General features: G+C 42.1%; 1 protein-coding gene across 1 annotated transcript; it reads left to right on the forward strand.

The window, feature by feature from the left end:
- Positions 1–13789, forward strand: LOC138973158 (coadhesin-like). Its single transcript, XM_070345834.1, has 7 exons — positions 1–212; positions 1302–1367; positions 1536–1697; positions 2495–2665; positions 8161–8256; positions 9560–9676; positions 9964–13789. Exons 1-7 carry the CDS (start codon positions 128–130, stop codon positions 10221–10223), a joined length of 957 nt encoding a protein of 318 aa, XP_070201935.1. The 5' UTR covers positions 1–127; the 3' UTR covers positions 10224–13789.
- Positions 13790–27288: the final 13499 nt, after the last annotated feature.

Raw genomic sequence — 27288 nt, forward strand, 5'->3', positions numbered from 1 at the left:
TTCAGGATGTGACGTCCTTTATGTGCACTCTGAGAATGACGTCATTTTGAATAGTGTCAAATTCGGACAATTGCTTTGCATTCTCCTTTCAAGAAATGTATATTATGTTTGCATTCAAGGAACAACCATGTGCAATATTAAAAACTGCTGGCTTTGTGGGCAAAGTTGGTGTGCCCTGGTGTACTTCTGTTTGGTGATGTTGCTACTTCCAGGTAGGAAATGAATACTAGCCTACTAGGAGACATACAAACGTAATGCTGCTTCTCTGTTCTCTTAGTCCTAGAATGACATGTGTTGCGTGTGTGTGTGTGTGTGTGTGTTTTTGTTAGCGAATGTCCTTTCGTTTATTTTGGCCTCAGTAGACCAAGACCTGAACAAATTCCAAAATGAGATGGGACGCTTACGCGAGGCTTACGGAAATATGTACCCACTACTACTACTACTACTACTACTACTACAACTACTACTCATAAGAACAGATAAAGTGTAGGCTACTATCTATTTACAAAGTGCATATATATAGCCAGGCAATTGTTTACAATCATCCTCTCTCTCCTCCTCACCCTCTCTCTTTCTCACACACATACACACACACACACACACACACACACAGTAACACACACACACACACACACACACATACACACACTTCGTGTCTATTTCTTTCACGCAAAACATGATAAGGGAGACGGCATGTGCAGAGAGACACATGTACACTCTGACGCACGCACACACTGACGCACGCACACACTGACACACGCGCACACATAATTATTAACGTGCTGTTCAACTGTCCGATTGTCATCCGACATTTAGAAGACTTGTGAACGATTTTTGTCAGTACCAAATCGCTGCAAAGTTGTTGCCATGTGAATAGTTTGTCTGGCTCGCCGATTTTCACCAAGGGGAAAGCGCGCACGCAGTTAGCTGAATCTAGTCTGCAAGCAGAGAGCGTTTCGGGGTGAAATGCAGCCCTCCTCTCGCCAACTTATGAAGCCCTTCCATCAGACAACGTTGCGTGAAATTCGGTTGAAAATCAGCCATGTGAACAGCCTTAGATTTCAGCATCACGGCCTGCGTAATCCTGTTGTCTGCAGAAGGTAAGGCAAATCCTAAGTAGGTCATCATCAATCACCCTACCTCTTTTCCTTCACGTTCGTCCGTTGGCGCAGACACCACCACCACCACCACCTCCAAAACTGTTACTACTTTTACTACTCAACTATATACTATAGTTACTGCTGCTGATGCTACTGTTAATGACGGCGATTGTGGATAACGTTGTGCTGATTGTATTGCAGCCACAGGTCAGAAGTCAATTCCAAGTCAGGATACGTCTCAGATGAAACGACAGCTCTCTAATTGTGGTACGTGTCTGATGGATGGCCAGGTTCTAAGATTTGCCAGGTAAACAGTTATTGATTTCGCTTCGCGACCCGTTTAGTACTTGTTTGCCTTGAGAGTTGTTTGTTATGCCTCCCCTTGTTGACAAACTGTGCCCAGGGTTCAGTGCAGTGTTGACTGTGTTCGGACAGAAACTGGCTCCTGGACAACGTGGGGTGACTGGAGCGAGTGTCGCTCCACCTGCCTCAAGCAGCGAGACCATGACTGTGTCTACCGCTTGAACAGGAATTGTAGATTGGCATGCAAAGGAACGAAAGACGAGTTTCGGAGCTGTACAGGGGACAAGTGCTGTGGTACGTTTGCTTTTTGTCTCGACTGCCACACAGTAGAGTAGTGATGGTGCTGGTTCGGGGTGGAATAGGACTCGGGTTTGTTTGTGTGTGTGTGTGTGTGTGTGTGTGTGTGTGTGTGTGTGTGTGTGTGTGTGTGTGTGTGTGTGTGTGTGTGTGCGTGCGTGTGTGTGTAGAGTTTCAGAACAATCATGTAGCCTAAATTAGTAAGCTTTCAGAACAATCACGTATGAGGGCTTACATGATTACGATGAAATAAATAGTAGACTTTCAGAACAATCATGTAATAGTCACTTTTCAGAACAATCACGCGTAACACACGTCAACATTCAATGCCACAGCGGGTTAAACTTCGGGTCAAAACATGACTAATTATTATTTTTCTACAACATTTAACAAAAACTAAAACAGCGTTGAAACTTTATTTTTTAAAATTTTTATTGGGGGGGGAGTTTGATAACCTACAGATATGACTTGCATTTTTTTTTTACCCTCAACAACTTTCAAGATCACCATGGGGTCAAGTGCGGGTCAGAATCCCCCCTCCCCAGTTTCTTTATTTTTGATGCTAGAGATATTTGAAACTTGAAAGACTTCCATGCTTTGATGACCACTAGATATATATGTCACGTTGATCTGGCCGGAGTGCGCAGTGTCATTTCTTCAAATCTGCTTCTTCGCTGTTGCTCAAGTCACTTTCCACTGCCGCTCGAATCTCCTTTTTAATTTTTGTTCGTTTTTCTTGCGATTTCTTTCGCCCTAATGTCGACTGTGTCATGTGCGTATGCGTGTGCGGTCAGCTGACGGTGTCTCGGTGTGGGGCGAGTGGGCCACCTGGAATCTATGCCCGCCGTGCGGTGCACATCGCAGCCTGCGGACCCGGACGCGGCCTTGCCACAAAAACACGTGCAACCACCAGTGCCTGGGGGACGTCAAGGCGACGGAGCTCTGTTCTGACGTGGGGACCTGTAGTGAGTCTTTGAGCAGTTTCCTGGGCTGTTAAGCTGACCACGCTAATTACTCAAAACAGACAGACACGGAGATACTGACAGTACACCGACACACACACACACACAAACAGACACAGACATACACACGCACAAAAACAGACATACACACACACACTCACACATAGACGCACACACACATACCCACACACACGCACACACACATACACTGACACACATAGACACACACATGCACACACACACATACACACACACATGCACACACGCACATACACACACGCACGCACACACACACACACACACACACACACACACACACACACACACACACACACACACACACACACACACACACACACACACACACAGAGGCTTCGGCTTCAAGCTGAAAATGCTTTACAAAATAGAATTAGTTAGGACCTACCCCCCCCCTCCCACCCCCTCAACACACACAGATGGTGGGTCAGTGGTGGGTTAGTGTAGATGAGATGCCATTTTTCTAACATACAAGCCTGTCCCGTGTTGTGGGCAGCGTTGGCACGTCCCCAGAACCCCGTTTAAACTTCCAATCCCCACCGCTATGGGCGATTGACCTATAAAGCAAGCTGTCTGTGTCTGCCTGTGCTGTGCTTTGGACCCTTCATGTCTGACACATTGGGGAATGCATTGACCACGGAATTGATACTGCTAACTAGCTGCAATTACTGATAATGCTTTATACCCTGACATGCCCCTGGACTTATAATCTTGACACACACTTTATGGGGGTACTGAAGAGGTCGAACTTTAAACACCGACCTACGCGACAGAGCAAGGCAAACACGGTTCGACACAGAAATGTAAAAGGGAAGTGGGGATGGATAGGTCACACTCTACACCACCAAGGTAGGCCACACTCTACACAACCAAGGTAGGCCACACTCTACACCACCAAGGTAGGCCACACTCTACACCACCAAGGTAGGCCACACTCTACACCACCAAGGTAGGCCACACTCTACACCACCAAGGTAGTCCACACTCTACACAACCAAGGTAGGCCACACTCTACACCACCAAGGTAGGCCACACTCTACACCACCAAGGTAGGCCACACTCTACACCACCAAGGTAGGCCACACTCTACACAACCAAGGTAGGCCACACTCTACACCACCAAGGTAGGCCACACTCTACACCACCAAGGTAGGCCACACTCTACACCACCAAGGTAGGCCACTACACAACCAAGGTAGGCCACACTCTACACCACCAAGGTAGGCCACACTCTACACCACCAAGGTAGGCCACACTCTACACCACCAAGGTAGGCCACACTACACCACCAAGGTAGGCCACACTCTACACCACCAAGGTAGGCCACACTCTACACCACAAAGATAGGCCACACTCTACAACATCAAGGTAGGCCACACTCTACACCACCAAGATAGGCCACACTTAACACCACCAAGATAGGCCACACTCCACACCACCAAGGTAGGCCATACTCTACACCACCAAGGTAGGCCACACTCTACACCACCAAGGTAGGCCACACTCTACACCACCAAGATAGGCCACACTCTACACCACCACGGTAGGCCACATTTACACCACCAAGGTAAGCCACACTCTACACCACCAAGGTAGGCCACAATCTACACCATCAAGGTAGGCCACACTCTACACCACCAAGGTAGGCCACACTCTACACCACCAAGGTAGGTCACACTCTACACCACCAAGATAGGCCTTCGGCTGAAACCCACAAGGACAAACCAAATTGGAGAGACCAAATCAAACATGGCGCCAGAGTACGGACGCAGAGGTCACAGCCGATGAGGCACACATGAAGAACATCCAGAACCGAGTGTTACTGAGGCCCTATGTTCCAACGGGAATCCTGAGGCTTAAAGGCATATGTACGCGCTCCCGTGTTTACAAAGTGTAGTTTGCCCACAATCGATGTCAAATGCATCATAAGGCCATATAATGACGATATGTCGCAATGCGCGGACCATATACATGCATTACAGCTTGTTCTAGCCTCTGAAAAAGTGAGGATGTCAACAAAGACGCGGAGTTATTTCCCTTGCGTCAACGTTCCCTCTGTTGGCAAATCTATATATAGGACGATCTAGATCAAAATAAAAATTCAAATATCTCAACATTTAGACCACAATATTTTGCAAGGAACTTAATTTAGCATGTCTCCAGCTGTTGGTAAAGCAATTAGCGTGTATATTCATCGAGTTAATATGCCTTTAAGAAGAATTACGAATAGGAAGTCGAAGATTCTAGACACACACAGCTATAAGGGGACGGTACCCAGGCTAGTCGACGAGTGAGTAAAGTCATCACGGGCCCAAGCAATTGGGAATAAATGGGTCCTGAAGTACATTATAATTAGAAGTAATCTACGACCATTACATACAGTCGACGCGCGATGATACAATCGGCCATTGGGTTTTCCCCAGAAGCCGATATGACCAAGAATAGAATGGGTAAGTCTGGGAAATCGTTCACTGAAAGTGCTCGATACTTTTGCAACCATTGAATAAATCGATTGTCAATACATCACTCAAACCTTGGAATGAATTGAATTGAATAAAATACAAGAACCACGAGTTCAGAAAGTAAAGAAAAAGTTACAAAAAGAAAGGAAAAATAAAGCAAAAAGGTTGAAAAATATTCTTGCCCGATTCAAACCCATGACCGCCGGGTAACGAATTAGTTTTCGAGCGCTCTACCATTTGAGCCAACCCTGTAGGATCCGGTCCGGTCCCCCCTCTGAAGTAGTCCCCCGGGAGACCAATTCGTGGCAAAAACTGCTCTATAATAGTCCCCCCTTAGACATCCAGCCTCGTTTTCGACTGGTCCCCCTGGGCGATTTTGGTCCCCCCTCGCATCCAAAATAGGCCCCCTCTCGAACTGGTCCCCCTCTTTTCTAACCAATGTAGAGCTATGTCAGTATTTATTTTAACTTTATTGTTATAGTGTGTGTCAACTCAGTAGAAAACGTGACTCTGGATCTCTCTCACTCTCTCGCCCCCCACACTTTCTCTCCTCCCCCCATCTCTCAAACACACACACACACACACACACACATTATGCACGCACGCACGCACGCACGCACGCACGCGTGCACACTCAGTGGGTCAAGGTTACAGTGTCAAATCTAAACTTTTAAAACTGATTTAACTTCGTAGATTTGCCGTTCTATGTAGCCTATACTTTTGTTTTTTATATTTAGTCAAGTTTTGACTAAATATTTTAACGTAGAGGGGGGAATCGAGACGAGGGTCGTGGTGTATGTGTGTGTGTGTGTGTGTGTGTGTGTGTGTCTGTGTGTGTGTGTAGAGCGATTCAGACTAAACTACTGGACCGATCTTTATGAAATTTGACATGAGAGTTCCTGGGTATGAAATCCCCATACGTTTTTTTCATGTTTTTGATAAATGTCTTTGATGACGTCATATCCGGCTTTTCGTGAAAGTTGAGGCGGCACTGTCACGCCCTCATTTTTCAACCAAATTGGTTGAAATTTTGGTCAAGTAATCTTCGACGAAGCTCGGGGTTCGGTATTGCATTTCAGCTTGGTGGCTTAAAAATTAATTAATGACTTTGGTCATTAAAAATCTGAAAATTGTAAAAAAAAATAAAAATTTATAAAACGATCCAAATTTACGTTTATCTTATTCTCCATCATTTGCTGATTCCAAAAACATATAAATATGTTATATTCGGATTAAAAACAAGCTCTGAAAATTAAATATATAAAAATTATTATCAAAATTTTTTTTTCGAAATCAATTTAAAAACACTTTCATCTTATTCCTTGTCGGTTCCTGATTCCAAAAACATATAGATATGATATGTTTGGATTAAAAACACGCTCAGAAAGTTAAAACAAAGAGAGGTACAGAAAAGCGTGCTATCCTTCTTAGCGCAACTACTACCCCGCTCTTCTTGTCAATTTCACTGCCTTTGCCATGAGCGGTGGACTGACGATGCTACGAGTATACGGTCTTGCTGAAAAATGGCAGCTACTTGACTAAATATTGTATTTTCGCCTTACGCGACTTGTTATTTTCTCTTTTCTTTTTTTTGTGGGATGAGAAAACGGTCGCCACGCTTCTTGACACGTCACGTGACTCGTGTCAAACATGCCTATAATTATAAGTACACGACAATTCATTCCGTCAGCCAGTCTTAGTTTTTCATTGACTATCATCATGGACGACACTCTGTATGACACAATAAAGTTAAAAATAAATACTGACATAGCTCTACATTGGTTAGAAAAGAGGGGGACCAGTTCGAGAGGGGGCCTATTTTGGATGCGAGGGGGGACCAAAATCGCCCAGGGGGACCAGTCGAAAACGAGGCTGGATGTCTAAGGGGGGACCATTATAGAGCAGTTTTTGCCACGAATTGGTCCCCCGGGGGACTACTTCAGAGGGGGGACCGGACCGGATCCTACACCGGCACACAATTTTCCGGGATGAAAACAGACATGTAACTTCCAATATTACATGCGAGTTCACCAGCACGTGTCGACTCGTCGGTTTCCGAGATACGTTGATAATTGTCCCTATGCTCCCGTTCACTTCGTACAAGTTTGGAAAGCAAACCCAAGTAGCAGTTTTAAGTGTGGCCGACATTATGTTGTAGTCCGGCTTCGAAAGTCATTGACCAATCGCCGAAAGGCGCTGACATCATTGCATGAAAGGATTTCCCAACTCATAATTCCAAACGGTTTTCGAGATTTTGACGGGTTGGTTCGCGACGACGACGCGCTATGGTCGGTTCATTATATAAAAGGAAGCAAGCGGGTACAAACGGGCATCGACAAAGCCAATGAAGGACGGATAGTAACGTGCAAGTCATATACCTGTGATGGGGCAAGATTGTGTGATTTCATTGACATCAAAGCAAACAGTTGGTGAAATGTATGGCTGATGACGGGCGCAGGGGCGTGGTGTCGGCCTCCTAATCGGGAGGTCGTGAGTTCGAATCCCGGTCGCTGCCGCCTGGCGGGTTAAGAGTGGAGATTTTTCTGATCTCCCAGGTCAACTTATGTGCAGACCTCCTGATGACTTAACCCCCTTCGTGTGTACACGCAAGCACAAGACCAAGTGCGCACGGAAAATATCCTGTAATCCATGGCAGAGTTCGGTGGGTTATAGAAACACGAAAATACCCAGCATGGCCTCCCCCGAAATCGGCGTATGCTGCCTGAATGCCTGAAACGATCAAACACGTAAAAATCCACTCGTGCTAAAAAAACACACGAGTGAACGTGGAAGTCTAAGCCCATGAACAAAAGAAGAAGAAGAAGAAGAGAAGTATGTCTGATATTGGGGTTTTAAGCAACACCCCCCCCCCCCCTACCTTGCCCCGGCCCCCCCCCCCCCCAGGTTTGAAATAGGCTAAGAAGTATCCAATAGCCTTTCATCACTTGAGACAGTAAGGCATCACTGCAAAGTGTTATTTCAATGTTAAAATCCCCACAGATGTCACGGACAGTGAGGATGGTACAGTGGATGAGAATGACGACGATGACGCGGATGAGAATGACGGCGATGACACAACGCTGGCGTACAGTTCAGGTGAGACTCCGTTTTCACTGCCACACTTTTTTCACTGAACATGTTAATGATATCCAATACTGAAACATGCACAGCCTGGCGGTTAGGCCAAAAAAATAAAATAGGTCTGTTTACGGTAACATAGGCCCAAAAAATAGGGTCGGTAGGTCGGGATTGTTTTTTTTTTTTTTTTCTTTTTTTTTTTCCAAAAAACCATATTTTTCCGTTATTTTGCCAAAAAAACAAGATTTTTTTTTTTTTTTTCCCCAAATGCCAAAAAAAAGTCTAGGGTCGCGCGAAAAAACTAGGGTCGGTCGGGTTACCGTAAACAGACCTATTTTTTTTTTTGGCCTTACCTTACGATTTGTTTTCTACTGCTGGTATGTTGAAGTCATCGAGACAAACTTCGCTCTAACAATTCTGTGTTACTTCCTCGGAAGAAATGCAGAAGACCTGACAGAATTTTTGTCTTGACGCCATAATTCTTCTTATGACGTCTTTTTGAACTCTGCTTGGCTTTTGAAGTAAGAGGATTCGCTTTGAAAGAGAGGATAGAAAAGAGACGCCTTGGTTTATTTTTTAAGGTATTTTTAAAAAATCGATATCGTGTGTCTTTAAGAGGGCGCATGGCGCGAACCCTTTGTTAACGCCGTATCTTCGGCATTTATCAACCCATCTTCACAAAAGTGTGAACACTGATGTAAATAAATAAGGTGAGTGTGTATCCAAAGTTTTAATAAAGTATTATGCAAAAGTTTCAAATTGATTTTTTAAGGATGATACAACTCACAAACTTGCAAATTTCATAAACATCTGTCGCATAATTTTCTCTGCACACACACACACACACACGCACACAGACACACACAGACACACACACACACACACACACACACACACAGACACACACGTACACACATATAGACGCACAATCACACACACACACGCACACAGACACAGACAGACACACACACACACACACACACACACACACACACACACACACACACACACACACACACACACACGTACGTACACACACAAAGACGGACACACACAGACACTCACACACTGACACACAAACACATCACTGCCCTCGACTAAGCTGTGCCGGTGAGATGAAAATTGTGAGCGCGGGAAGAAAGCTGCAGTGGTCCTTGCTTTCTCCGGTGTCATTTGCCAGCACAGTTTCAAATAACAACAAAACCACGATAACTTCTTCAACTGCAAGTTGTAACTGAAGTTTCGAGTTTTGAGGTAAACACTTTGGAATGTCCTGTGTTTTGGATAACTCATGATACATGTAGCATGACACATGTTCCAGGCACAAGTGGAATACCAGTAGCACTGAAAGCTCTGCTGGGGATTTTCTTGGCCTTTCTCACGCTCGTGGTGGCCAGCCTATCGGTGGTCATTGTCCACAAACAGTGCAAGAAGAAACGTATGTGCGTCAAAATGGAAGAAGAGATTCTGTCTGTGTGTGTGTGTGTGGGGGGGTACGTGCTTGCGTATATATATGTGTGTGTGTATGTGTGTGTTCGTACGTGCTTGTGCGTGTGTGTGTGTGTGTGTGTGCGCGCGTACCTGCGAGCATGTGCGTGCGTGCGTTCGTGTTTGGGAGTCTGGGCGCACATGCGTGCGAGCGTGCCAGCCTGCCTGCCACCTCCTACCTGCCCGCGTGTGTGTCAATTAACGTACGTCTTGTCAGACGTGTACTGTCTTTTACAGCTGAAGAGAACAACACGGAGCTGGAGGTGATCGACATCAACCTCAGCCTGCCCAGACTGCCCAGCGCTTCTTCACCCGAAACCTCCACGGTGGGCTCCACAGTGTCCGAGAGCACGGCCAGTCCGACCAGGGAGGATCCAAGCGGGTCGGCTGTGGACACGGACTTGGAGTCAGTTACAAGTACCGATATTAGCCAGCCGCCAGACATCCACTACCACGCTCCGGATTTCGCCGATGAGTCAATCAATCAATCAATATGAGGCTTATATCGCGCGTATTCCGTGGGTACAGTTCTAAGCGCAGGGATTTTATTTGTTGTTTTTTAAAAAAAAATTTATGCAATTTATATCGCGCACATATTCAAGGCGCAGGGATTTATTGATGCCGTGTGAGATGGAATGTTTTTCACAATACATCACGCATTCACATCGGCCAGGAGATCGCAGCCATTTCGGCGCATATCCTACTTTTCACGGCCTATTATTCAAAGTCACACGGGTATTTTGGTGGACATTTTTATCTATGCCTATACAATTTTGCCAGGAAAGACCCTTTTGTCAATCGTGGGATCTTTAACGTGCACACCCCAATGTAAGTGTACACGAAGGGACCTCGGTTTTTCGTCTCATCCGAAAGACTAGCACTTGAACCCACCACCTAGGTTAGGAAAGGGGGGAGAAAATTGCCAACGCCCTGACCCAGGGTCGAACTCGCAACCTCTCGCTTCCGAGCGCAAGTGCGTTACCACTCGGCCACCCAGTCCACTGGTACGTAGCTCAGGCTGGCAAGGCTGGAAGTGCTGGCGCCGTGGGTGAAGCCAAGCTGCTTTGGTTGTACAGTACTGTACACAAGGAACGAAAAGAAACTACTGTGCTGCCTTGGCACAGTCAAACTGTTGTCCGTTCACATGAGTTGAGAGAAACTGCTTTGTCTGTTCACGACCGGACGAACTGACACTACTGCACTTGGGCAAAGTCAAACTGCAATATCTGTTCCTGTGTATGGATACCGTGAGACAGCTGTTTACATGGGCGAAGTAAAACTAATATGCCTGCTATGCCTGTTCACGTTAGCAAAGTAAGACTGTAGTGCCTCTTTCCATGGACGAATGATTAAGTTCTGCTATGCCTGTCCGCATAGACGAAGTAAAACTGTGTTCCACCTGTTCGCCTGGGTGAATATAAAGTTCTGTTTTTATATTTAGTCAAGTTTTGACTAAATATTTTAACATCGAGGGGGAATCGAAACGAGGGTCGTGGTGTATGTGCGTGTGTGTGTGTGTGTGTGTGTGTGTGTGTGTGTAGAGCGATTCAGACTAAACTACTTGACCGATCTTTATGAAATTTGACATGAGAGTTCCTGGGTATGAAATCCCCGAACGTTTTTTTCATTTTTTTGATAAATGTCTTTGATGACGTCATATCCGGCTTTTCGTGAAAGTTGAGGCGGCACTGTCACGCCCTCATTTTTCAACCAAATTGGTTGAAATTTTGGTCAAGTAATCTTCCACGAAGCCCGGACTTCGGTATTGCATTTCAGCTTGGTGGCTTAAAAATTAATTAATGACTTTGGTCATTAAAAATCGGAAAATTGTAAAAAAAATTAACAATTTATAAAACGATCCAAATTTACGTTTATCTTATTCTCCATCATTTGCTGATTCCAAAAACATATAAATATGTTATATTTGGATTAAAAACAAGCTCTGAAAATTAAATATATAAAAATTATTATCAACATTAAATTGTCCAAATCAATTTAAAAACACTTTCATCTTATTCCTTGTCGGTTCCTGATTCCAAAAACATATAGATATGATATGTTTGGATTAAAAACACGCTCAGAAAGTTAAAACAAAGAGAGGTACAGAAAAGCGTGCTATCCTTCTTAGCGCAACTACTACCCCGCTCTTCTTGTCAATTTCACTGCCTTTGCCATGAGCGGTGGACTGACGATGCTACGAGTATACGGTCTTGCTGAAAAATGGCATTGCGTTCAGTTTCATTCTGTGAGTTCGACAGCTACTTGACTAAATATTGTATTTTCGCCTTACGCGACTTGTTCCTTTTCCCATGGGCGAAGTGAAACTGCAATGCCCGTTCACATTCGTGAAATGAAATGGTATGCCTGTTCACTTGGACGAAGTGAAATAGTTCCTCGTGTTCACATGGGTGAATTATAACTGAAGTGATACTGGTTTGCTTTTTCCCTTGGGCAAGGTGAAACTGCTATGCCCGTTCACATTCGTGAATTAAATCTGGTATGCCGGGGGGCGCTCTACATGATGTGTCACAGGGCCGTTGTGTCACAGGGTCGCTGTGTCACAGGGCCGTTGTGTCACAGGGTCTCTGTGTCATAGGGCCGTTGTGTCACAGGGTCGTTGTGTCACAGGGCCGTTGTGTCTTAGGGTCGTTGTGTCACAGGGCCGTTGTGTCTTAGGGTCTCTGTGTCACAGGGCCGTTGTGTCTTAGGGTCGTTGTGTCACAGGGCCGTTGTGTTACAAGCACTGTTCAGACAGGCTCAAGTTTATTGTTTTTGAGTCACTTGAGAAAAAGTGACTCTATGTAATCGGTCAGTGTTAGTCTGTCCGGCCGGCCGGCCGGCCGTCCGTCCGGCCGGCCGGCCGGCCGTCCGTAGACACCACCTTAACGTTGGACTTTTCTCGGAAACTATCAAAGCGATCGGGCTCATATTTTGTTTAGTCGTGACCTCCAATGACCTCTACACTTTAACGATGGTTTCGTTGACCTTTGACCTTTTTCAAGGTCACAGGTCAGCGTCAAAGGAAAAATTAGACATTTTATATCTTTGACAAAGTATCTCGGAAACTATCAAAGCGATCGGGCTCATATTTTGTTTAGTCGTGACCTCCAATGACCTCTACACTTTAACGATGGTTTCGTTGACCTTTGACCTTTTTCAAGGTCACAGGTCAGCGTCAAAGGAAAAATTAGACATTTTATATCTTTGACAAAGTTCATCGGATGTGATTGAAACTTTGTAGGATTATTCTTTACATCAAAGTATTTACATCTGTAGCCTTTTACGAACGTTATCAGAAAAACAAGGGAGATAACTAGCCTTTTCTGTTCGGCAACACACAACTTAACGTTGGGCTTTTCTCGGAAACTATAAAAGTGACCGGGCTCAAATTTTATGTGAACGTGACTCATTGTGTTGTGAATAGCAATTTCTTCCTGTCCATCTGATGCCTCATATAATATTCAGAACTGCGAAAGTGACTCGATCGAGCGTTTGCTCTTCTTGTTTGGTTGAAACCAATCCCACCCCCCAAATTGTTTTTATATAAATAAAAAAAATTGTTGTAGGTTTTGTGTGTATGTGTGTATGTGTGTGTGTGTGTGTAGGTGGTTTTACCGACAAATGGGGACGATTGTCACTGGAGAGCAGTCAAATGGGGACGCTTCCGACAAACGGGGACGTCCCCATTTGTCGGCCCGTGCGACCCCATTTGACTGGATTTGAGCAGATTGAGCGACCCCATTTGACTGCTTCCTAGCATCCCTGTGGACAAACGGACTGGATTTTCACACAGATTCATACACATATTTTAGCTCTGCACTTTGTGGTCTGCTCAACTAAACCATGTGATTTTTATCATGTGACTTCAAATGACTTTACAGTAACTGCTTTCATCAGAATTCAGTTTCTATTCAAATGCAGTCAATCTAAAACATTTATTTGAATTAAAAAAAAAAAGTTATTGCATTTAATATATTTTATTCAGAGTATTTTGAAAGAGTTCTGATTATTTGATCACGTTTTTTTTTGTATTAAAACAAAAACAAACACAGAAACATATACATTCCTGTAAAAAAAAAAAAGATTATTACAATTATTTTGTTATGAGATTTATTTTAGGTTAATTCGAAGTGTTGTGTCTTTGTCATTTGTTGGTTTGTGCAGTGCAGTTGTTTTGTCAGTTATTCTTCTCTTCATTTGTTCTATCGTCTTTCTTCTTCTTTTTTGTGTGTGTATTTTTGTGTTTTTGTGCCTGAAGAAGACCCTTAGGTCGAAACGTCGCTGTTATTCGTTCCGTGTTCGTCATTTTAACGTGAGTACATTGCTTTTTGGTCTCTTTATTGTTCCCTCTCACGTGCAGTCGCCATTGTTTAATACATGTTTTAATGTGTTTTGTATAATCCGGAAGCAGGAGTTTAAAACCTATATATATATTAAGGGAAAAGTCTGGGTTGTGGCACTCGATCACTAGGTGGGGCACTGCCCTTCGCTCCCTGTTACCCGAGTTCCAATCCTCGTGGTAAGGCGTCCGCCCCGTGATCGGGAGGTCGTGGGTTCGAACCCCGGTCGGGTCATACCTAAGATTTTAAAATTGGCAATCTAGTGGCTGCTCCGCCTGGCGTCTGGCATTATGGGGTTAGTGCTAGGACTGGTTGGTCAGGTGTCAGAATAATGTGACTGGGTGAGACATGAAGCCTGTGCTGCGACTTCTGTCTTGTGTGTGGCGCACGTTATATGTCAAAAGCAGCACCGCCCTGATATGGCCCTTCGTGGTCGGCTGGGCGTTAAGCAAACAAACAAGCAAACCCGAGTGCCAACAACAATAGGATGAGCATCAGAAGCGAAGATAAAGAGGGAATTTTTTTCTCTGCGCGCGCGCCAGCAAGCAAGATGTCTCAGAACTGAAGCGGTAATAGTATGATCTAATTACAGGCGATGGGTTTATGGGTCACGTGATTATATATATGAAGTCTTCTATCGCGCGCGTATCTCCAGACTCGGACTCAAGGCGCAGGGATCTATTTATGCCGTGTGAGATGGAATTTTTTACACAATACATCATACATTCACATCGACCAGCAGATCGCAGCCATTTCGGCGCATATCCTACTTTTCACGGCCTATTATTCCAAGTCACACGGGTATTTTGGTGGACATTGTTTTATCTATGCCTATACAATTTTGCCAGGAAAGACCCTTTTGTCAATCGTGGGATCTTTAACGTGCACACCCCAATGTAGTGTACACGAAGGGACCTCGGTTTTTCGTCTCATCCGAAAGACTAGCACTTGAACCCACCACCTAGGTTAGGAAAGGGGGGAGAAAATTGCTAACGCCCTGACCCAGGGTCGAACTCGCAACCTCTCGCTTCCGAGCGCAAGTGCGTTACCACTCGGCCACCCAGTCCACGTGATGTGGGGGCGGAGCCAAACATTGGTTGATACTTACTGTGTTGACATTAGTTCATTGGCCCCGCCCCAACATCATATGACTTACTAATCCATGGGCTATCATTGGTTCATGTTTTTGGCACTAAACTATCTGACAGGTAAAGAACTATTTTGATGTGACACGTTATTACTTGGTGCAAATAGGCTACGCGCAGTGTTTAAAACCACTTGGCGGACAGAACTGTGCATTCTCACAATTCGACACTTACTACATCCATAATAACCACACCGTTGATCAATCGCTGAGAAATGGCACAAATGACAGTTGGGGAAAACATTCAGAAGTTGGAATGATCTTACTGAACGGCTGGCAGACTTTTCCAGAAAGAACGATTTGGTGTACGTGGTCAAATACAGTCGTGCTGTTCAACTTGCGAACAAGAATTAAAAACAGCCCTTTCCAGACGAACTGAAGTATGCATACGCAAAACTTGTGTGCAAGTACTCAGGAAAAGGACGACTCACAGGCCGAGGTGCGAAGAGGAGCAATGGGTAAGCGGATTAATATTTAGTTGCTATACTTCTTATGCGTTCTTGTCACAGATAGTAACTCGTATGAATGTTTAATTTTAATATTATTATTTTTTTTTTTAGGTTTACAATGTTTCAACATTCATTCCAGTATCGACTGACATTTTAACGAGTGCGGAAAGTCTGTCTGTCTGTCTGTCTGTCTGTCTGTCTGTCTGTTTGTCTGTCTGTCTGTCTGTCTGTCTCTCTCTCTCTCTCTCTCTCTCTCTCTCTCTCTCTGCGCGCACTTCTTCTTCCTCTTCTTTGTCGGACAGATTTTTCACACAAATGACCAGGAAACCAGATTACGTAAGCCGTGTCAGCTGTACCCTTTGTAAAAGTCAGCGTAGCTCGAGAGAACGGCATTGAAATGTTTTCGGTGTTCTTTACCTTGCCCAAGAAGCAGAGCATAAGACTATACGTCACACACTCGAGTCAAGGACGTCGTAAAATGGCCCTCGGTCAAGTTTTCACCGAGAACCATTTTATGATGTCCTTAACAATTATGTGTTAGTCGGCTTAGAATATGCGCGCAGGTTTCAAAGTTTTGATCCATTCGATTATCTCAACAGACATCCTTTGATTGTAAAGTTGAATGCGGGCACATGATGGTTGAAAATACTTAACTTGAAAGTTTCCCGCTGTGGTAGATTTTTATGGTGGTTGTCACACAGGCAGCGACGGCTTTACTGGTCGGACCCAGTTGTGCGTTACCTCGCTTTTGCCTTTAATGACTGACTGACTGGCTGACTTTGGGGATTAACGTCCTCTGAGGTAACTAGGATCTATTTGGGAACATTTACCGTGATACTGTAAGAGGAGCAAGAAAAGAAAAGAAAAATGATGATGATGATGATGATGATGATGATGATGATGATGATGATGATGATGATGATGATGATGATGATGTTGATGATGATGATAGAAAGAGAGAAAGAAAGAGAATAGTGAGAGAGAGGGGAGAGAGAGAAAAAGAGAGAGGGGGAGAGAGAGGGAGAGAGAGAGAGAGGGGGAGAGAGAGAGAGAGAGGAGAGAAAGAGAGAGAGAGAGAGAGAGAGAGAGAGAGAGAGAGAGAGAGAGAGAGAGAGAGAGAGAGAGAGAGAGAGAGATTTAGAACCGACTCCAGACGATGGGAAATGCTGTAAAGATACATTTGACGTAAAGCGAGTGACGCAATTTCACTAGATTTTTTCGAACTTTGATCATTTAGATTCCAAGTGAGCGGGTCGGCATTGCACACTCAGAGGATGGGCGGTGCTTTGCTATTCCGTGAAGCACCCACCGACAAAACTAGCTTTTCTGTACTTTTTTTTAGATAAAGAGAGTATTATCTCGCAGCATTTGAAGTGTCATTCTTTAGAATAAATCACGTTGGTATTGTTGATTTAAATTTGTACTTTGTCTTGTCAATGTTTTGCTTGATAAACAAAAAGGGTCCCTGCTTGAACGTTATAACATTTAGAGGGTCACCTAGAATCCGTCCTGATTGGTCAAAAAGCCATATGAGGCACTGAACTGGTACTAAAATAAAATAATGTGCTGACAAATTTAAGCTTCTTTTTTAATACAGTAACAGGATAGATTTCTCCCCCGAAAACTACAGAAAATTGGCCATTTTGACCTCCATAATGTAACATCTTACAAGTAAGTGTAGTTGGACCTGTCTTTAACGACAGTTTGAAACGAGTTGTTATCGCAATTAAAGAAAGCCGCCGTTGGCTACTCGGGTGGTGTCTTATCGCTTTCAAGAGTATGTCAAGAGGTGTGTATGGGGTGCGCTCAAGCGCAGAAGACAACGTGATTGCATTCGGCTAACTCAGAGCCGTCCCGCCCGCCTGGTACGTTTAGCAGTCGGTATAACGAGATGGTAGTGTATGAATTTTATTTATTGGTGATGTAGAGATTGTACAATGTCATTAAAAAAAAAAATTCAAAACAAACATGAGTTGTGAAAGACAGGTTGTGAACGTTAGTTTGACCGAAACTGGCAGCCGCAAACACATAATAACAAACAATCAATATTATGATAGATTCTGGATAAATAATGTATTATAATGTGCATCTTGTAGGTGATTGTGCTTTTAATAATTTTCAGATTTGTTTTCCCTGTTAATGCTGATGCCACAGTACTAGTTGATTTTTATAGGGAGAAAATGGTTTTGTTTTAAAATGTTCATTATGTACATTGCTTTGTAATTTTGTTAACACATTAATTTTGTGAAACGCCCAGAACCATGTCAGGATTTGCAATACATAAAAAAACTTTATTATTGTTTTATCTTTTTATATTTAGTCAAGTTTTGACTAAATATTTTAACATCGAGGGGGAATCGAGACGAGGGTCGTGGTGTATGTGCGTGTGTGCGTGTGTGTGTGTGTGTAGAGCGATTCAGACTAAACTACTGGACCGATCTTTATGAAATTTGACATGAGAGTTCCTGGGTATGAAATCCCCGAACGTTTTTTTCATTTTTTTGATAAATGTCTTTGATGACGTCATATCCGGCTTGTTGTGAAAGTTGAGGCGGCACTGTCACGCCCTCATTTTTCAACCAAATTGGTTGAAATTTTGGTCAAGTAATCTTCGACGAAGCCCGGACTTTGGTATTGCATTTCAGCTTGGTGGCTTAAAAATTAATTAATGACTTTGGTCATTAAAAATCGGAAAATTGTAAAAAAAAAAAAAAAAATTTATAAAACGATCCAAATTAACGTTTATCTTATTCTCCATCATTTGCTGATTCCAAAAACATATAAATATGTTATATTCGGATTAAAAACAAGCTCTGAAAAATAAATATATAAAAATTATTATCAAAATTAAATTGTCCAAATCAATTTAAAAATACTTTCATCTTATTCCTTGTCGGTTCCTGATTCCAAAAACATATAGATATGATATGTTTGGATTAAAAACACGCTCAGAAAGTTAAAACAAAGAGAGGTACAGAAAAGCGTGCTATCCTTCTTAGAGCAACTACTACCCCGCTCTTCTTGTCAATTTCACTGCCTTTGCCATGATCAGCGGTGGACTGACGATGCTACGAGTATACGGTCTTGCTGAAAAATGGCATTGCGTTTAGTTTCATTCTGTGAGTTCGACAGCTACTTGACTAAATATTGTATTTTCGCCTTACGCGACTTGTTTATGATTACTATTACCATTATCAGTATATAAGAGGGACCACGCTTATACCGAAACTGCAATTTAAACAAAATTAATGTTGAAGAAATCAAAAATACATCGAACACATTTCACGCTTTGATTTAACTTATGTTTCCAGCTCGTCACAGACACAGCCTAAGTGCGAAGGCCTGTCTTGAAGCAGAAACGCTTTTGGTGTTCTAGTCGCTTCACACTTTAAGTCAAGTGTCATTCAGTCCGTCTCTCACAATATCACACCTATCCGCGAAAATAGGCAATAGGCCATGATGGGCCATATGTCAGGGAACAGAAGTAGCTCGCTGACTGTCTGATTTTTTTCCCGAGATTTTATTACCTCTCTGGGCCATAAGATGTGGACTACCTTGGGATGGGACAATAAAGTAATGAGAGAGAAAAATCTAATATATTCCTTGACTTTGGGGTAGCGCGACTCTGTTGCAGCTAACTTTCATGTGGGAGAAATAGGCCCTGTCGGAGAACAGAAGTAGCTCGCTGAGTGTCTGATTTTTTCCGAGCTTTTATTACCTCTCTGGGCCATACGATGTGGACTACCTTGTGGTTTGTTTGTTGTTTGTTACGTGTAAGGATTACCCACATGACAAGCAAACAATACATAATTCGTTTGATCTTATCGAGGTTATCGTTCCGAATAAGTTGTTGTATATACTGTAAACATTCCACTTTTAAACACATTTTTAAAACACCTGTTGTGAACACTGAATGAATTACTCTTTTACAAAAATAACACATGAATAACACACACTAAATAATGTTTACCATTTGTGCTACTTTTACCAGTTGAATTAAACAAACTTCACCAACAAAGTATTGCGACAAATTACGCACCCGAATTAAGGCATTAATTCCCATGTCATTTTGTTCAATTTGTCTATGCTACTACCCGTAGTACATGTAGTATGTAGTCAAAATAGTCGGAAAGTTTCAAAGCAAACTAACAAGTCCTTGCTGACATACAGCGCTTTTTCGCATAATGCCCCTCGTAATTAACGCAAAAAACTCCCGTTTTTGACCGCACATACGATCGACACCTGCATCAGAAGGAATAGCATAGAACACAAAATATGCGAGCGTGTGAATCCGTGATTTGTAAAAATGTAAAACAATCGCCCCGCGATTTACAAATCACGTAAATGCGCCGGATATTTTCTTGTCATCTCCAAAGTCAAGGGATCTATTAAATGTTTTCAATAAGGAATCAGAAAGGCCATATACATTCCGCTCCGCGCATATCTATTAAAATCCTTCGGCAACAAATTATTGCGACAAATTACGCACCCAAATTAAGGCATTAATTCCTATGTCATTTCGTTCAATTTGTCTATGTACTACCCGTAGTAGCTTACATGTAGTATGTAGGCAAAATATTCGGAAAGTTTCAAAGCAAACTAACAAGTCCTTGCTGACATACAGCGCTTTTTGGCATAATGCCCTTAGTAATTGACGCAAAAACTCCTGTTTTTGATCGTAAATGCGATCGACACCTGCATCAGAAGGAATCCCGTCGCGATATAACCTTCGTGGTTGAAAACGACGTTAAACACCAAATAAAGAAAGAATCAGAAGGAATAGCATAGAAGACGTAATATGCGAGCGTGTTAACCCGTGATTCGTAAAAATGTAAAACAATCGCCCCGCGATTTACAAATCACGTAAATACGCCCGATATTTTCTTGTCATCTCCAAATTAAGTCAAGGGATCTATTAAATGTTTTGATTCTTATTTCATTACTTTTTTGTCCCATCGCTGGGATATTCGGGTCAATTCCCCCCAATGGAAGGCTAGCAGGAACAAAGTCGCGCTTCCTCCAAATCAGGGGATCTATCAGATGTTTTTTCTTCTTTACTTCATTGTCCAATCACTGGGAAATTCGGGGCGTTTCCTCCCTGTGGAAAGCTAGCAGCAACAGAGACACGCTACCTCAAAGTCAAGGGATATATTAGATTGTTGTTTTTCATTACTTTATTGTCTATTCGCTGGGAAATTCGGGTCGCTTCCTCCCAGTGAAAAGCTATCAGCAACCGAGTCGCACTACCCCAAAGTCAAGGGATATATTAGATTTTTTTTCTCTCATTACTTTATTGTCCCATCGCTGGGAAATTCGGGCGCTTCCTCGCAGAGAAAAGCTAGCAGCAACAAAGTCGCGATACTCCGAAGTCAAGGGATCTATAAGATGTTTTTGTCATTAATGTATTTTCCCGTCGCTGGGAAATTCGGGTCGCATTCTCCCAGAAGAAAGCTAGTAGCAACAGAGTTGCGCTACCCCAAAGTCAAGAGATCAATTAGATTTATTTAATTCTTTTCATTATTTTATTGTCCCATCGCTCAAAAATTCGGATTTGTTTTCTTTATGCTAAAAATCGTAATATTTTATCTATCGAGTCCAAACCACCCCCACCACCCAGCGTGGACGGCTTCACTGTGTCACAATGTGGATGCAAAGAAAGACAAAAATATCTACTGAAAGAGCCCACGCCGACGACGAGCAATATCTAGTAAAACTGCAGACGGGTCACCTGCAGACTCAGCCGTGTGTGTATGTGTGTGTGTGTGTAATCCAGCAGCGTGCTTACAACAACAACAACAACAACAAACACAAAAAACACCTAATAAAAAATGTTTAAAAAAAACACAATAAATACCGGTTAAGCGATATGAAACAAATCAGTCAATCTGTCGCTCGAAACAAAAATATCAACACTAAAAACCAGCCATATATGACGTAATGTGAGTAGTTTTGACAGCATCGCTGATCACCTACCTTAATTCTGTTTTCACATATTAATGTTTAAAACAAACATAAACTTTGAAAATAATTCTCTGAGAATGTTAGGACAGTTCCACTCATCTTGAACTCAGGTCAAAAGGAGTTCAGGTCATTCTCTCCCTGACAGGATGCCTTGAGATTCCTTGTCTGGCAAGGAAACCGATTTTTGTGTGTGTGTGTGCATATTTAGAGCTTTTTGTAATGTATTATTGATATAAGCAGATTCGCGATCGTCGATAATGATTTTTCATGGTGTTTTGTCATTTTAGAATTACGAAGGAATTGAAATGTAAGACAGTTTCAAGCGAGCTATTTTTCGCGGCTGTATTTACTGTGCAAACAATTCTAAATATGACAAAAGTGTCACGTGATAATCAACCGTTTGGTTTCGGCGCTCACTGGAGCAGACGATTTTTTCTGTAACCAGTTGACAGAGATGAAACCATATATTACGGTCTCCTTCCGGCAGCAGTCCCAAAATTTCGACTTGTTTTGACCTTAGAACGATGTCTTTATCATAACTGTGAAGAACAGAACGGAGATCACTGTCGAAGTCGGCCAATCTGCAATCATTTTCGTCTCGCGAACACTGATCTCAAATTTAGATCAGTGCTCGCGAAAAACATATGGGAGATAACTCTGTATTCTTTTTTTTTTTATATAGATTCGCGTAGGACTGTAGCGTCCGGTCAGAGAGACAACTGGCAATAGCCGTGAAGCGATGCTTATCAGAATGAGTTCCACTGAGTCCAACATAATCAAATATAGTGCCGAAAAATTAAAGCTTCTTTTTTAATACAATAACAGGATAGATTGTTCCAAAAAAAACTACAGAAAATTGGCCATTTTGACCTCCATAATGTAACATCTTAAAAGTAAGTGTAGTTGGACCTGTCTTTAACGACAGTTTGAAACTGTCTACCCGAGTTGTTATCGCAATTAAAGAAAGCCGCCGTTGGCTACTCGGGTGGTGTCTTATCGCTTTCAAGAGTATGTCAAGAGTATGTCAAGAGGTGTGTATGGGGTGCACTCAAGCGCAGAAGACAACGTGATTGCATTCGGCTAACTGAGAGCCGTCCCGTCCGTCTGATACGTTTAGCAGTCGGTATAGCGAGATGGTAGTGTATGAATTTTATGTATTGGTGATGTAGAGATAGTACAATGTATTAAAAAAAAAAAATTTAAAACAAACATGATTTTAAAGGTTGTGAAAGACAGGTTGTGAACGTTAGTTTGGGCCGAAACTGGCAGCCGCAGTCCGTTTAGACATGTGATCGCAGTTGACAAGTAAGCAATATCTTAAAACATGTCGCGTAGACGAAATTAATACATTCAGTCAACCCTTCGAACTCACATTATGAAAGACAATACGAAGACAAAACTCAATACCTGTGTCGATTTCATACCTGACGGCGACCGCTGTCGCGTTCACGCCACAGAAAGCCAGTATAGCGCAGTAGTGTAAAGCGCTTCTTATGAAATTGTGCTTTTTCTATTGTATATTTTTTTCGAGCTTGTTTTAATCCAAACAGGACATTAAACGTTGTATGTATTTTTGACCAAAATAGGACATTTTACACAGATCGAAACAGTCAGTGTTCCTCCGAGACCGCGCTAGCGGTCGAGGTGAACGACTGTCGAGATATGTGTAAATTGTCATATTTTGGTAAAAAAAATACAAATAAAATTTATGTATCTGGGTAGAATTTCTTGTAGTTTTTATGATTGAACGCACACAAACATGCACTATTTTGTAGTCTCGGCTGGCCGCCTAAACAGACGTTTTGTCGGCCTCTGACGTCACATAGCTCAAAGAAGGGAAATCCAGTGTTCAATCGATACACATAGATTTGTTTATGGAATCAGAAAATGATCAAGAATAAGATTACATCTTTTTGGATCGATTCATCACATTTTATTTTTAAATACAATTTTCTGACTTTTAATGGCCAAACTCAAAAAATAATTTACAAGCTTTAATCCTGAAATGCAATCCTGTTGTCCGGATTTTGTCGAAAGTTACTTTTACAGAATTTTAATCAAATGAATCCAAAAATGAGGGTGTGACAGTGCCACCAAAACTTGTACAAAATGCCAGATATTACGTCATCAAAGAAACGTATCCTCCAGTAGTCCAGTAGTTTTCTCTGAATGGCTCTACACATACATACACACAGACCCACAGACCCACAGACACGTACTACGTAGGCCCTACACCACAACCCTAGTCACGATTCCCCATCTAAGTTAAAACATTTAGTCAAAACTTTACAATATGTTAAAAAAAAAATATATATATATATATATATATTTCGTGTGGTCGTTATAGACAAAGTGGTGGACAAGCTTTCATTGGACAGGTTTGATTGCACGATCGGACTAAAGATTCAAACACACCGATTGGCTTCAAGGGAGCCCGGGTAGCTCAGGTTGTGGACTTGTGATCCTAGGGTCGCGGGTTCGAATCTCGGCCGGGGCCCAGATATGTCATAATGATATACTACAACAACAAAAGTTCATGGAAAGATAGAAACGCTTACTTGCGTTGCAACTTTCAAAACATTTAAGAGTAATTCGCAGTCGGCTGCAGGTCGAACATCATGGAAAATTACATATGAAAATCCGGACGAGGAAGTAAACTTTACCAAAACATTATTGCGAGAAATGTCGCGACAAAACTGCCGGTTGTTGTTATTTTTCTACCTCAAATGCACTCGACATCTGCATGAGTAGGAATAGCATAGAACACAAAATACGCATGCTAACTTAACAAGACAACATGTTCTAGGTAGATAATGTTTGACTTTCTTCTCTCATGTAAAAGTTGTATATCATCTATATTGTTGTATCATAACAGAATTCAGACGTTCAAACGATTTCTGAAACAGACGTGTGCTGCCTGCTACATATATCATTAAGCAAATCAAGCCAGTGATGTTGAGAAGAAAAAATATCGACAACCAACTATACCACAACGACAATAATCGATAATTTTGCGCACAAAACAAAAATAAAAACTTTCGGGAAATAGAAGTCAAGTAAGCTGATCAACTGAAAGAAGAATGAATCTGAATACACATATTTTTTCTTCTTTACCCCTGTCTCCACCCCCTGACCTTGGTTCGGCGCGTCGTTAACAGATACTATGATTTGACACGATCGTTACCTCACAGACGACACGACTCGCCGCGTCTACCTCTCCCTGTGTGCTTCTGTAGCGGCATGTATAGGATGAAAAATATTAATTAATTTATTTTTGTTGTTGAGCAACGGTTTTTACGAACACATAGTGTTAAATAAAACCTTGAAAGAAAAATGATTGTTGTGTATGCATGAACCGCGCACAAGTTCTATCACGCCTCTTCTGAGCGGCTCCCGTTCCACCAAGAGCAACATTTTTTTCTGCCAACGATTTATTGCATGAAGAAATCAAGTTGACACCTTCTTCGAGCTTCGTGGTCCGCCAGTAAAGTAGCGCACATACTAAATACATTCATCCATTGGCCCAAATGGTCATGTGATAAACCCAACGCTCCGCCCAACTCCACTCAAAACACTTGACCGCCGCGTCAATGAAATCTTCGCTGGTGTTTATTGGATGGTCTGTTTTGTTACAGGCCGAACGCTGCTCGTCTTACAGAAGGCTCATAAGACCGCGTAAAAGCCATACCACGTTGAAATCAGCGGTTCTCTTCTAAAAGCGTGATTGACATTGTCAGTTAGTCAAGCAAACGAATGCACGCGTTCACGCATGCACACACATTAATATACGTTTGTTCTGCGAATTGTTTGCTTGTTTCTCTATGATTTGTTAATGCGTGCGCGTGTTTGTATGTGTGTTTATCACCAGTCGACATAATTACTGAAATACTCAATTCTTTGGACGCAACAGCACTCTGCACTTTCAAGCATGTACTACATGTACTGTTTTTGTACATGGGGTTAACACACGTTGTTTTGCATAGAAATCTTAATTCGTTAAGCGGGGAATACTTTAAAAAACAAAACCCACATGTTTTAACGATTCACGTAATGTTGCTTAGCTAACACAACAATTCGCCAAGAAAAATGTACTTAGCATACCCATTCCTAAAACGAGTATAAAGGATCTTAGTTGGAAAAAAAAGAGAAGTTTTGTTTTTGTTTTTTAAGTAAGTCGCCCAAGCGCTCTATCAACTTGGCTAAAAACAAATCTTTGAAAAAAACCACAACTAACTACACACACACACACACACACACACACACACACACACACACGAAAAAATAAAAGAAAAGAGAAACACACACTAATGTGACATGATATAACTGAGTTTGCTGAAAACTGACGAAAAAGTACAAGACCGGAAAATCGCAAATGCTTACGCATAAACTTTTACAATTTCTTAGAAGCGCTCCGAACAGACACAATCACACACTCACATGCAACTTGGAAAAGCACTTCACTGGACAGTTCGGGTTGCAATTTTGGTTATTGTAATTATGTAACCACACACGTACCATCTGAACATCAGTGTCTAAGTGTTCAGTTATTCACACGGGTTTCATCTGCTTGGGTAATGGATTACAACTAAATAGCACTGACAAAATTAATTTAAAGAATCAAGAATCAAACGCAAAAGAGATTATCGCCAGAAGGTGAAATCCTGTTTGTATGAAAAGAAATAATCGGCAACGGTAACGGAGCATTTTACAGTTAGTTATTTCAGATGTTTCCAAATTACATCACTGCGAATGTCTCTTGGGCTTCGAAAGGTGGATGTCGCCGGGGAAAAATCACTAAAACGGCTTATTTATTTCTTTATTTGTAAATGAAGTCCTTCCAATACGTATCAATGATTTGGATCACCACCTCAGGTTTGTCTAGGAAGGCGTAATCAATATTTTCAATTTTACGCCGGCAATAAATGTTTACTTTGCGCGTAAAACATATATTAAGAGCGTATAATTCATCAACAGTAATTAAAACAAACAGAAAATCAACAAACTAACTTACAAACAAGCAAAGGGACACGAGAAGAAAAACAAGTCGCGTAAGGCGAAAATACAATATTTAGTCAAGTAGCTGTCGAACTCACAGAATGAAACTGAACGCAATGCAACGCAGCAAGACCGTATACTCGTAGCATCGTCAGTCCACCGCTCACGGCAAAGGCAGTGAAATTGACAAGAAGAGCGGGGTAGTAGTTGCGCTGAGAAGGATAGCACGCTTTTCTGTACCTCTCTTCGTTTTAACTTTCTGAGCGTGTTTTTAATCCAAACATATCATATCTATATGTTTTTGGAATCAGGAACCGACAAGGAATAAGATGAAAGTGTTTTAAATTGATTTCGAAAATTTAATTTTGCCAATAAATTTTATATATTTAATTTTCAGAGCTTGTATTTAATCCGAATATAACATATTTATATGTTTTTGGAATCAGAACATGATGGAGAATAAGATGAACGTAAATTTGGATCGTTTTATAAAAAAAATATTTTGTTTACAATTTTCAGATTTTTAATGACCAAAGTCATTAATTAATTTTTTAGCCACCAAGCTGAAATGCAATACCGAAGTCCGGGCTTTGTCGAACATTACTTGACCAAAATTTCAACCAAAACTGAGGGCGTGACAATGCCGCCTCAACTTTCACGAAAAGCCGGATAT

This window comes from Littorina saxatilis, linkage group LG8 (genome assembly GCF_037325665.1).
Source record: "Littorina saxatilis isolate snail1 linkage group LG8, US_GU_Lsax_2.0, whole genome shotgun sequence".
NCBI classification, from domain to species: domain Eukaryota; kingdom Metazoa; phylum Mollusca; class Gastropoda; order Littorinimorpha; family Littorinidae; genus Littorina; species Littorina saxatilis.